General features: G+C 45.0%; 2 protein-coding genes across 2 annotated transcripts; one reads left to right on the plus strand and one right to left on the minus strand.

Moving 5' to 3' along the window:
• Positions 1 to 767: 767 nt before the first annotated feature.
• LanB2 (laminin subunit gamma-1) lies at positions 768 to 10,827 on the plus strand. The gene is made up of 10 exons (XM_018008458.2): positions 768 to 888; positions 3,848 to 4,277; positions 4,695 to 4,828; positions 4,883 to 5,010; positions 5,074 to 5,688; positions 6,137 to 6,548; positions 6,603 to 9,191; positions 9,252 to 9,588; positions 9,655 to 9,955; positions 10,027 to 10,827. The coding sequence occupies exons 2-10, from the start codon at positions 4,080 to 4,082 to the stop codon at positions 10,236 to 10,238; spliced, it is 4,926 nt and encodes a 1,641-aa protein (XP_017863947.1). The 5' UTR covers positions 768 to 888; positions 3,848 to 4,079; the 3' UTR covers positions 10,239 to 10,827.
• On the minus strand, positions 10,761 to 12,628 carry Or67b (Odorant receptor 67b). Its single transcript, XM_018008459.2, has 10 exons — positions 12,485 to 12,628; positions 12,327 to 12,426; positions 12,130 to 12,268; positions 11,882 to 12,073; positions 11,715 to 11,819; positions 11,471 to 11,639; positions 11,317 to 11,413; positions 11,162 to 11,263; positions 10,956 to 11,111; positions 10,761 to 10,890 (listed from the first exon to the last, which is right to left on the minus strand). The coding sequence occupies exons 1-10, from the start codon at positions 12,616 to 12,618 to the stop codon at positions 10,834 to 10,836; spliced, it is 1,251 nt and encodes a 416-aa protein (XP_017863948.1). The 5' UTR covers positions 12,619 to 12,628; the 3' UTR covers positions 10,761 to 10,833.
• Positions 12,629 to 13,102: the final 474 nt, after the last annotated feature.

Genomic DNA, 13,102 nt, shown 5'->3' on the forward strand with positions numbered 1-13,102 from the left:
AGGTGCTTTAAAATAAATATATAGGCACATATTTGTTATAAATGTTTTTAAGCAACAATCTTACTTTATATTTTTTTTTTTTTTTTCGCATTATAGTATAAAATTTATTTTTACAACTTTAAAATTCATAGTTCATTTATTTATAATTTTGTTTTTAATCTTATATAAATAGACACATTTTTTATATAGACTTTCATTCAAGAACACTTGACAATAATTTTCCTTTGAGCTTTGCAATCATTTTTTTTTTTTTAGACATTAAATTAGTCAATGAAACTGAAAGTGGTTTTGCTTTCCTTCTTTCTTTTTTGTACAACGAACTCTTATCAGTTGGGCAGCGATAACCTGTTAGCTCTGTCAGCAACTACTTAGGTCCAAAAGTAGAACGGAGAGCACAGCCGCCGATAGTGCTGGGCAATAAACGCACGAGCATCTCAATTAGTCTGCGAGATATACGTACATATGCAATGCCTCACAACTGGATAGCAAATATTTGCGGAGACTAACAAAATTCTCTAATTGTGCTGGTAATTGGAAACCCAACCAGAGAGAAGAAGAAGCGTATTACAATTAAACATCAATTCATAAATCTGCAAAGCACTCCGCTCGCTCTCCAATTTCAACTACAATACATAGTTGCCCGGCTAAGCTAAGCCCAGCCAGCAAAGCGAAGCTCGTCGAGTGCCCATGCGCCAGAGCAACAACAACGATCGTGTAGCTACTCACAAATACAGATACAGGCACAGAGACAAATACGATCAGAGCAGAGCAGAGCAGAGCATAGAGTTTCACTCAACGAGAGTCGCTGAGCGGTTGTGCCGCATTCCTCAAGAGTCAGTTGAGCATTGGACGTCCTCGTTAGCGGTTGCCTGTGGTGTTCTGTGCGGAGTAAGTGCGACGGTGTTTGGCTGCTGAAGTGGAATTGGTGATCGGTGGTGCTTAATGGTGCTCTGTGTGCGGAGGAGTCTTTGCTTTTCTTCTGGAGCTCTTCTGATTTTTATACGAACGGCTTTTTCGGCTGCCTCGCGCTGTGTGTGTCTTTTTTTTTCGTTGTTTGCTTGGGCTGTCGCAGACAGCGACAAAAAAGAAAACCTCGAGATAAAAAAGTATCTTGTCGTACATAGATGCATGTATTCGTGCATGTGTGTACGTGTGTGTGTGTGTGAGTGTGGCAGACGGTGTATGACGAACTGTTTACTCAAAAGGTTCTTGCCTTCGGTATAGTGATACAATTACAACAACTGAATAAGACAAGAGAAAAAAATGAAAGAAACCTCGATAAATTGTACTTAATAATGAAACAAAGCAACTACGAAAATTGTACAATTTCCGAGTCAGCGGAAAAGTGAGAAGTCGTGTGCAAAGTACACAAAAGCCAAAATGAAAAACTCGAAATGAAAGCAAATGCGATGACAAATGCAACTAAACACATGTGAATGCAACTGCATAAGATTTTCCATGCGAGAAACCAAGAAACTATTTTTATAAATCAAACACAGCAAATGCTTTGGAAAACCCTCAAAAATATCAACCAAATGCAGCATGTGCTAGAAGCAAACCAACAACAACAACTACTACAACAAAAGTATCTACAACAAAAATAAGCCATAAATAAACGCAGTGTTTAATGTTGTGCTGCTGCCCTGTGCATCGTCAAGATACAAACAACAAAAACAAAACCAACAAAAAAAGTAAACCAAAAACCAAAAAAAAAAAAAAACCAAGTTTCGTAAAAGTATCTGACTCAAGTGTGTGTGCAGTTTCTTTTGAGTGAATTCGTGTTGCTTTTCCTCTACCTGAGCGGCTGTGCATGAGTGTGCGTGCGAGTGAGTGTGCGTGAGCGTATGTGTTGAAGCAGTTGATAAAAACAAACGCTTCAATAAAGATAAATACCAAAAGGTGCAAACAAAAACGACAAACTCACAACAACCACAAAGTGTAGTGCGCCATAGTATGTTGTGTAGTGCAGTGTTTCCACTCTGTAGTGTGTGCTCCGTCTTCCTCTCGTCTTTGTCTTCCTCATCGTCTCCGTCTCCGTCTTCGTCTCAGTCTCAATCAGAATCAGAATTCAGTTCATGCCAGCAACACATATCGCACTAGTTCGTAGCCCCAAATTCTTATCTCTAAAGGAACTCGTGCTCATAGGCGCGTATCGCAACAGGCGCGCAACAGCTCAACAATTGAAATCTGAATGGAGCGGATGTTCGTTCGGTTCAGTATTAATAATATCTCTATATGAGAACGACAACAACAGCAAATGCTTTGAGTCTTGGCCTCAGCTGAACTCATTCCCAAAGGGTTTCACACACACACACACACACACACAGACTCGGGGACTTCGCTTGACATCGGAGAAGAGTGTATCAACTGTTGCCCCGGCGACAGTCTCCAAGATCTTCTAGTAGTGCTTTGCATCAGTTTCGTAATGAAACAATTTTTTGTTCTTCAAAAATAAAACCACATGTGAAACGAAACTGATAAGCCCGCAACATAAGTCTACAGAGTTCAACATCGGCTTCAACCACACTCTCTAAGCTATAAATAAATTTTTAATGAAATATTTTGTGCAAACAAACATTTGCTCTCACGTCTCATACGGAGAGTATTACGAAACTGTGTTTGCTCTGCAAGGAAAATAGAATGTCTATATATAAGAAAAAGAATGAAAAAAAGCAAATTGTGATTCCTGGAATATTTTTGAATTCATACAACTTTAGATTTACATATACATATATACATATGTATATATACAATCGTCTGCAATTTTATTCAGTTTCATTATCTTATCAGGTTCCGCTTTAGACTCACTATAACTGGAAATTTCTTGTAAATCCCCTTTTCATATGCCTTATATGCATCTTTCCATATTATTCTGCAGTATTCAGCAAGTTCTCATAGATTTACCTATTCGTTTCCAAAACTATGTCTTGCCATAGCTATCTAATGATATCATCTCCAATCTTTACTTAGTAAATAGACTCAATTTACTGTGCATATTTGCTAATTAGCGGCAAACACAAAAAGCTACTTAGGCATCTGAGAGATGATCGTTCTTTAAATGAATCTAACCTTGGCCAAGCATAAGATGAATGCAACCCAAGATTCCTTTAACAAGTTCTTAAATAGCCTGCACATTTTCCCAAGTAATTGCAAAGTATTTTTATATTCTTTTTGCTGCTTATCCAGATATGTATCTAGATACATGTGTTTGGTGTGCATGGGCGGAGTAAGCGTAGATGAAATCATCGTCTGGAATAATTTCAAGTTTCATTTAGAGGCTAGAGCAACTACAAAATTGCGGTGGGGCGGTGCTGCTGTGGAGTGGGGTTGCTGGGGTGGGGTGAGCACTGAATATATATACGTAGATATAGTCGGAAACACAAATTTTGTTGTGTTCAATGCTTGAGTTCATTTTCATAAGTGTGTCTGTAGGTGTCTGTGTGTGTATGTTTATTTATGTATGTCTTTGCTGTTCAATTTGTTGTTATTTGAAATTTACATTTGCAGTTTTTTGGTTTTGTTTTGTTTTGTTTACACTGAGAGCGCTGGGGGAATGGGAGCTCTGGTGCGGTTGCCCGGGGCAGACAGATCGTGCAACTTATTGACTGACTGGACAGCAAAGTTTGTTTTTATGAGGCAGCTTCGGGACCGGCGAACGAACTAATTAAAACCGCGCAACAACAAAGCAACTGAAACGCTTTTTTCATTTAGTTCACACAATATGTGCAGCAGATGTGATTTCTCTTCTTTGCCCGAAAATTATAGATCAACGACACATACACAAATGGAACAAATGGAACGGCATTAGCTAATCGACGTATTTATATATCTCTTGTGCATTTTACAGCGAGTCAAGCCGCTCAAGAACCAGCCACCATCTCCTTGAGCCACGGATGCCTTTAAACTCAAGTGCAATTATGCTTTAAACTGTGACAGTGAACAACAACTAAAAAACCGTAATACCCACCCAGAATATTAGAACTACTCGATTAATAATTGTTCAGTAACCCATTGCAAATTAGTGTTGCAATTAGTACGTAAAGCAAGCCCAGCCCCAGTTCGTAATCCCAGCGCTCACGATGAAGCGCAACAGGCGGAGTCTCAGCGAAGGCTCTACCGCAGCGCGCCTCCTGCTCGCCGGAGCGCTCCTCTGCAGCTGCCTGGCGACCGCACTTGGCGCACAGCGCCAGCCCATTACCTCCGCCGGCGGACACGAGCTGCGCGGCACCACATTCATGCCGGCGCTGGAGTGCTACGATCCCTATGGCCGACCTCAGGTAAGAGCAATGCACAAGGGAAGAGAGTGGAGCAAGAGCTCTCTCTCTATTTCTCTCTCTATCACTCTCTCTCCATAAATCATAGTCAAATTGTTTACTGTCAGGCAATTAAATTAAGAGAGAATTGGCACGCGCCTCGGCGGCTGGGTCGATAGAGCTGATGGGCAGCAATTTGTATGCAGACATACAAACCAATTGAACAATGAAGACAATTTAGTTGAGCACAATTGTCGCATAGCTGCCCCACTCTCTCTCTCGCTCTCTCTCTCTCTCTCACTCTTTTCTTATATCATAATGAAACAAAATCTAGAGAGATGTTCAGTAAAGTAGAGCAGAGACTCTGTCGAATAATATAAATCTAAAATGAGCTTAAATATGACTATATTTTTATGTATCTTCTCTCTAAACCCTATTTAGAAATGCTTGCCCGAGTTTATCAATGCTGCCTACCAGCTGCAAATTGAAGCGACAAATACCTGCGGTGAGCAGGGCGATACTTACTTCTGCATGCAGACGATGAATCCGAATCTGAAGAACTGTGCATTCTGCAGGTAAGCAAGAAATGCACTTGATTTGAAAGGAAATACTTAAATGATGCCACTTAGATATGAAGATCATAATCCCTCGTTCCTGACGGACTTGCACGATCCTCAGAATCCCACCTGGTGGCAATCGGAGACCATGCTGGAGGGCATCCAGCATCCCAATCATGTGAACTTGACGCTGCATTTGCGTAAGTCTAACAGGCTAGCAAGGAAATTCGAAGTCGAGCTGATATAATCGTTTCTGATTCTAGGTAAATCCTATGATATAACCTACGTACGCATCCTCTTCCGTTCGCCGCGTCCGGAGTCCTTTACGATCTACAAGCGCACCACGGAGAACGGTCCCTGGATACCCTACCAGTTCTACAGTGCCGTCTGTCGGGACACCTACGGTCTGCCCGACTCGCGTGCCATTCGCAAGGGCGAGGGCGAGGCTCACGCCCTCTGCACCAGCGAGTACAGCGACATCTCGCCGCTGCGCGACGGTGAAATCGCCTTCTCCACGCTCGAGGGCCGTCCCAGTGGCATCAACTTCGAGCGCAGTCAGGAGCTGCAGGAATGGGTCACAGCCACTGACATTCGCATCACACTGGATCGCCTGAATACCTTTGGTGACGAGCTCTTCGGCGACGCTCAGGTGCTGCAGTCCTACTTCTATGCCATCAGCGACATTGCCGTGGGTGCGCGCTGCAAGTGCAACGGACACGCCAGCAAGTGCGTGGCCAGCACCGGAATGCATGGCGAGCGCACGCTGGTCTGCGAGTGCCGCCACAACACGGATGGGCCCGACTGCGATCGCTGTCTGCCGCTCTACAATGACGTCAAATGGAAGAGGGCAACCTCAACGGAAGTGAACGAGTGCAAAGGTAGGCAAGCAGCAGGTGCTGAAACTGGTTACAATGCGGCACAGTGGGGCAATGTCAACAATGTGGCGATAAAAAAGTCAGCAAAATCTATAGATAAACCAAACTTGGATTTGAACTGACTCTCGCAGTTCGACAGTTCGCAGTTCGATAGCTCTCGTCCCACTGTGCTTGATTTCCTATATAAGGACAAACCGCTTTGCCGTTAGCTGCCACAACTGTTGATGCATTAGACACTTCCAGCTTCTGTTCAGATGGTCAGTCATGTTGAGGCTGTGCTTGCAAGTTGTCTGCCTGGTGGCATCTGCCACAGGCTACGGCTGGTCCCATGACCATGCCCTAGAAACTAATCTGATAGACACCAACTCTGCCACGCATTGGTATCTCATCAACTGTAAAGCTGACGAGCCTTCAAATTATAAATCCACTCACATTCCAAATTTACCTACAGCTTGCAACTGCAACAACTTTGCGGACAAGTGCTACTTCGATGCCAATCTGTTCAATCTGACGGGCCATGGTGGCCACTGCCTGGACTGCCGCGACAATCGCGATGGGCCCAACTGCGAGCGCTGCAAGGAGAACTTCTATATGCGCGACAACGCCTATTGCGTCAACTGTGCCTGCGATCCCGTCGGCTCCCGTTCGCTGCAGTGCAACAGCCAGGGCAAGTGCCAGTGCAAGCCCGGCGTGACGGGCGACAAGTGCGATCGGTGCGCGAACAACTTCTTCCAGTTTGGCCCCCATGGCTGCCAGCCCTGTGGCTGCGATCCCCATGGCTCCCACGACAATACGCCCGCCTGTGATGCCGAGACCGGCATTTGCTTCTGCAAGGAGAACGTCGAGGGCAGACGCTGCAATGAGTAAGTAGAAGATCGGGACAGGGGTAACAAATATCTCATCTGATCATTTGACAGATGCAAACCGGGATTCTTCAATCTGGATAAGAACAATCGCTTTGGCTGCACGCCCTGCTTCTGCTATGGCCACACCTCCGAGTGTCAGACGGCGCCTGGCTACTCCATTGTCTCGGTCACCTCCAACTTCAACAAGCACAAGGAGCGCTGGACCGCAATTGATCTGAATCGCCGCGACGTGGACATCAAATACAATCAGTACAGTCGCAGCATTGGCACCACAGCTCAAGGCAACGAATACGTCTACTTCCAGGCGCCCGATCGCTTCCTGGGCGATCAGCGCGCCTCCTACAATCGCGATCTGAAGTTCAAGCTGCAGCTGGTGGGTCAAGTGGCGCCCAGCAGCAGTGCCAGCGACGTTATCTTGGAGGGCGCTGGCAGTAAAATCTCGCTGCCCATCTTTGCCCAGGGCAACGGCATTCCGGACCAGGGTGTACGGGAGTACACGTTCCGTCTGCACGAGCATCACGACTACCAGTGGCAGCCCAGCCAGTCGGCGCGTGGCTTCCTCTCCATACTGTCCAATCTGACGGCCATCAAAATCCGTGCCACCTATTCCGTGCAGGGTGAGGCCAATCTGGACGATGTGGAGCTGCAGACGGCGCATAGAGGCGCAGCCGGGCAGCCGGCCACCTGGATCGAGCAGTGCACCTGCCCCGAGGGCTATCTGGGCCAGTTCTGTGAGTCGTGTGCACCCCGCTATCGCCACAGTCCGGCACGTGGCGGACCCTTCATGCCGTGCATACCGTGCGACTGCCATGGCCATGCGGACATCTGTGACTCGGAGACGGGCAGCTGCATCTGTCAGCACAACACCCAGGGCGATAACTGCGATCAGTGCGCCAAGGGCTACTATGGCAACGCCTTGGGCGGCACGCCTACCGACTGCAAGCGTTGCCCCTGCCCCAACGATGGCGCCTGCATGCAAATCAACGGCGACACGGTCATCTGCACAGAATGCCCCGTGGGCTACTTTGGCTCCCGCTGCGAGCAGTGCAGCGATGGCTTCTATGGAGATCCGACCGGGCTGCTGGGCGAAGTGCGCACCTGCAAGAGCTGCGACTGCAACGGCAACGTCGATCCCAATGCTGTGGGCAACTGCAATCGCACCACCGGCGAGTGCTTGAAGTGTATCCATAACACAGCTGGCGAGAACTGCGACCAGTGCTTGCCCGGGCACTTTGGTGATCCGCTGGCCCTGCCCCACGGCAAGTGCGATCGCTGCAGCTGCTATGCCGCCGGCACCGAACAGGACGAGCAGAGCATCTCGCGCTGCGATCAGGTCACGGGCCAGTGCCAGTGCAAGCCGAATGTGATTGGCCGGGACTGTGGTGAGTGTCAGCCTGGCTACTTCAATATACGTTCCGGCAATGGCTGCGAGAACTGTCTGTGCGATCCCGTGGGCAGCTACAACTCCACCTGCGACAGGTATACGGGCCAGTGCCACTGCAAGCCGGGCGTGGTCGGCCTGCGCTGCGATCAGTGCGAGAACTTCTTCTTTGGCTTCTCCGTGGACGGCTGCAAGCCATGTGAGTGCGACGAGAGCGGCTCCAAAGGCTTCCAGTGCGATCAGAATGGCCAATGTCCATGTAACGACAATGTGGAGGGACGTCGGTGTGATCGTTGCAAGGAGAACAAATACGATCGCCAGCGCGGCTGTGTTGCCTGCCCCGATTGCTATAACCTCGTGCAAGAAGCAGCCGATCTGCATCGCACCAAGCTGGCCAACTTGAGCTCAACGCTGGACGAGATTGCCCGGACACCAGTCACAAACGATGAGGAGTTCGAGGGCAAGCTGAAGGCCGTGCAGGAGAAGGTGGCCATATTGGCTCAGGATGCGCGCTCCGGCTCTAGCGACGGCGGTCAGACCTACGTTGAGGTTATTAACGATCTGCACAAGCGATTGGACAGCATGCACAGCCACTTGGTCAGCGCCGATGAGTTGCAGAAGGATGCCAATGCGGAAATCGAGAAGGCACGCAGCAATTATACACAATTACGCCAGATCATCGATGATGCTAAAAAGGAGCTGCAAGACGCACTGGATCTGCTCAACGATGAGGGCGAACAGGCCCTGGCCAAGGCAAAGAACAAGTCCAAGGAGTTTGGCGAGCAATCGAAACAAATATCAGACATTTCACGCGAGGCACGCGCTCTGGCCGACCGCCTCGAGTCGGAGGCGAAGTACGATCTAACGAATGCCAAGGATGCCATGGATGCTGTAGAGAAGGCCAATCAGCTGGCCAAGAATGCCATCGATTTGCAGCAAAAGGTTGGTGTTGAGCTGCGCTCCGAAGTGCGTCTCGAGCTGAATCAGGTGAAGCAATCTCTTGGCGCCGTCACCCAAACCTCCAAGGAAGCACTACGCAAGGCCAACGAGGTGTACGATGCGGCTCTCACGCTGCTCAACGACGTCAACGGTCAAACGCAGCCCAACATTGACATCAACCAGCTGAAGAGGGATGCAGTGGCTGCGAATGAGAATGCAGATAATCTGCTCGAGCAGATCAACGAAATGTCCAACAGCAATGGTGAGGTCTTCTCTAACTTTGAAGTTGAACGCGATTTCTCTCAAGTCTTACTCGAACGGTAAGTCATTGTGATGGTTAGCTATAGAATACAGCCTCAGTTAGCAAATTTATTGCACAGCGCCGAAGCCCAGAAGAAGGACGACATTGAGCTATTGCGCCGCGCCAAGGCTGCCTTCGAGCGAGCCAACAAGGCGGTGGAGCAGGGCGACAGTACGCTCAAGGAGGCCAACAAGACCTACAACACGCTTGCGGGCTTCCAGTCTGATGTGCAGAAATCATCGGAGAAGGCCACCTTGGCATTGGAAAAGGTGCCCAGCATCAAGAAGGAAATCGAGAACGCTGACAATCTAATACAGCAGGCTGGCAATGCTCTGCAAGGGGCCAATAAGAACGCCACCGAGGCCAAGAACAATGCACAAGAGGCCCAGGAGAAGTATGCGGAGCAAGCCTCAAAGGTAAGCAAACACTGCACAGTATCTTTTAGTATCTATATCCTCTACTTATTGGGTATATAACCACAGGATGCTGAGCTGATACGTCGCAAAGCCAATGAGACAAAGGTCTCTGCCCGCAAGCTGCGCGCCGAGGCTGACGAGTTGAACCACCGCGTGACGCTGACGCAAAGAGACATCTCCCAGCTGGAAGAAAACTCAACCGAAGATGATAATCTTGTGGACGATGCCAAGCGCAAGGTGGGTCAGGCCAAGGCAGACATGCAGGACGCCAAGAAGCAAATTGAGAAGGCCAATAGTGAGTTGTCAGCGATCAAGGATGAATTGGAGAACTTGAAAGATATCAATACATCGGATTTGGACAAACTGGGTAAGCGAACAAGTGACTGAATCTCAATAGAGAATTTCATTCCTAATAATAATCTTTCTGTGTTCTATCAGAGAATCGGCTCACTGAGGTGGAGGGTAACATCATTCGGGTGAATCTAACTGGACGTATCGAGAAGTACCGGGAACAGCGGAACATACAAAAGAAATTAATCGACAAATACGAAGCTGATTTGAAAGAATTATCCGGAGAAGTGGATAATATACGTTTAATATCTGAAGCACTGCCAAGTAATTGCTTTAGACGCAATCGTCTAGAGCCCTAGACATATAGACCCTAACTAAGCGCACTACCAACTACCAACTACTTCAATTAACATCTAAGTACGAGGCGAAGACGAACAAATGCGGAATTATCCGTACACGTAGCCGTTGAATGAAATTATGTAATTTTAGTCTTTTAGCTGAAATATTTTGTTTAGTGAAAGAAAGAAACAAAAGAGCCAACGATAAACAAGAAACGAGCAACAGAAAATGCAAAACGTTTAGCTTTACAAAGCATCGTTCGATTTATTATTATCGGTGTAATATGATGCCAATATTGAAACAAATTTCCTAAACTGCCAATTGTGCCTTCGATTCAAGCCAGCCATGGACGACTGTATTATACTATACTATATATTGAAAACTGTGCCGTGTACCAAAACTTTCAAAACAATATTGCATTTCTATATCTCTCCTCCCCTTTTATGGCTATGCCACATTGCAATCTATTCTATATATATATTAACATACATTTGTCATTTACGTTTAATGTGCCAATTACAATATTTTCTACTGTGCTTAAGTCGCCTTATGAATTTCACCTTAAAATAAAATTTTCCAACGTTGTAATTTTTTGTATAAAGTACGAAATTGATATTATTTGTTATTCATATTGCGCAACAGCAAATAGAAATTGCCACTCAACCGAAACACCTGACAGAGATTCCAAAAAAAGGTTAAGTACTACATATACATATATTTAGATTCTCGTTGCTCACCTGAACTAGCAGCTGATTGGATAATTTCGAAAAGCCACCGACACTTAGTTTAAAGGTTCGCATCGAAAAAAGCAGCATTAGTCTAATGATAAGCTTAAAGTCCTCCGATTCGTTGTACCATGCGCAGTTGTACCACTCGTGAAATAACAGTTCACTCTATAAGAAATTGTATTATGGTCTGCATATTTAAGTTCCTCAAGAATTACCTGTGTCTCCACCTTCTGCGCATTGACATTATATAAACTGATTTCGAAAAGAATTGTCAGAAAGTAAACAAAAATCGTGGACAACTTGGACCAATCAACTTCCTGAAATATTCGATAATTTTTAATAAAATCCATATAAATTTGGGTTGTCTTACCATAATATTGTAAAGCAGCATGCACAAAAAAAATGTGCTGACCCCGCACTGTACTAAAATAATAGAGCTGAAAAGATTTTCAACCTGGGCATGATGTCTGCAGTTGGGAAATATTAATATTTATACACAATTCAAATTCGGATAAGATATTTACCTGGATAGTCGGGCAAAAAGCTTGGCACAGCAACGCAAATATGAAACTCTCGATGTTTTGGGCACGATTTCATCATTTGTCGATTTTCTTACCAAATCTCGCAGCAGCTCAAAGAGGCAAGCCTCGTGATTTGTGAGCACAACAAAGAGACTATTGAAGCCAAAGACATCTATAAAAGAAAACGAAAAGTAAATATGTATATGGATATGGAGAACTCTATATAATAGCCAGAAACAGATCGTACTGCAAAAACAATAGGCAGGTCCAGTTTGCTCCACAAAAAATCGCATAGTGAAAGAAGGATATTCATGATTGCCAACTTGAACGAAGGGCATTATGGCGGGATATGCTATAAAAATTAGAATTCTTATATATAGCACCAGTCTATGCTTTTTCAATAAATAAACTCACTTGAAGTAATTTTACAAATATTTCGCGCAATATAACAATCGCATACATATAGCACATAGGGCCGTGCGCAATAAAAAATAACTGGCAACGAAACGATTCTGAAGAAGAACATAACCTGACTATTAATACTCTTCCAGCTATCTCTTATCTTTGTCATCAATGCCTTGCACAAGACTTGCTTGTCGGTTAAAACTGGGAAAGAAATTAATTAAATTTATAGTAAACTGCTTCAATTTCCCAATGCTTACCCACATCAAATATACCCAAGTTCTTTAAGACATCACACGTTTCTGAGATCCGCATTAAATCTGCACAGACGTCGAGATGATTGTGATAATACGTAATTTTGACTATGTTCATGATTATTTGAAAGCAAAGTACCATAGACTGAAAGCAATTCGCAAATATTTGTTAAATGAAGTTTTTAACCGAGCCGAAAACAAACCTCCACATTGGTTTGAAAGGACACCATATAATTTTTAAGAACAAAGTTCATAAGGCCACACGTAATATAAAAATTCAGCAAATATGCCAATATGCGTAAGCTAAACATAAATTTTCGAAGTTTAATGTCAAGTCTTCCCAATCATAGGTAGCACTCACTATCCACAGTATCGAGAGCTTCGCTTCCGGGGCGCCACATTGATGCCCAATGCAAAGCTGCAGTACTCCACCCATTTTACGCCCGGATTTGGCAACTCCATTTTTTCTAACTCCTGATCCAATATGTTCGACATTATGGGTGTAAATATTTTGACTGTGAGCAGTCATCTATCCGCAACTAGCTTTTATAGTAAATTTTTAGTGGGAGGTTCATCGTCAATTAGTTTTAAATTATATGTTTTGTTGGCTGTATAACTAGGCAAATTACTTTATTGTATTGAACATTGGGCAATATTGCTTAAGAATGCAAAAAAGTGAAGCCCTAACAAGGATGTCATTAAAAATTGAATGAGTATTAGGAAGAATAATTGATTTTGGCTAGACAACACTTATTGAATTATTCGCTTCAGCAAATTGACTCAAACTATAAAATTCATATAGCGGCACAGCGAATGAATAACTGTCTAAGCTTAACATATAGAGAATTTGTTTTTCATTGAATGTAAATACACGAAAACTATAGGAAGCAATGTTTAACAATATACGTTAAGAATTTCAAATTTTAACAGATTTTCGCGGCATAAATCTTTTGCCAAGGTTGGCAGCGCCAACAGCTGT

This window comes from Drosophila arizonae, chromosome 4 (assembly GCF_054131065.1).
Source record: "Drosophila arizonae isolate 15081-1271.41 chromosome 4, UAZ_ARI_1.0, whole genome shotgun sequence".
NCBI classification, from domain to species: Eukaryota; Metazoa; Arthropoda; class Insecta; order Diptera; family Drosophilidae; genus Drosophila; species Drosophila arizonae.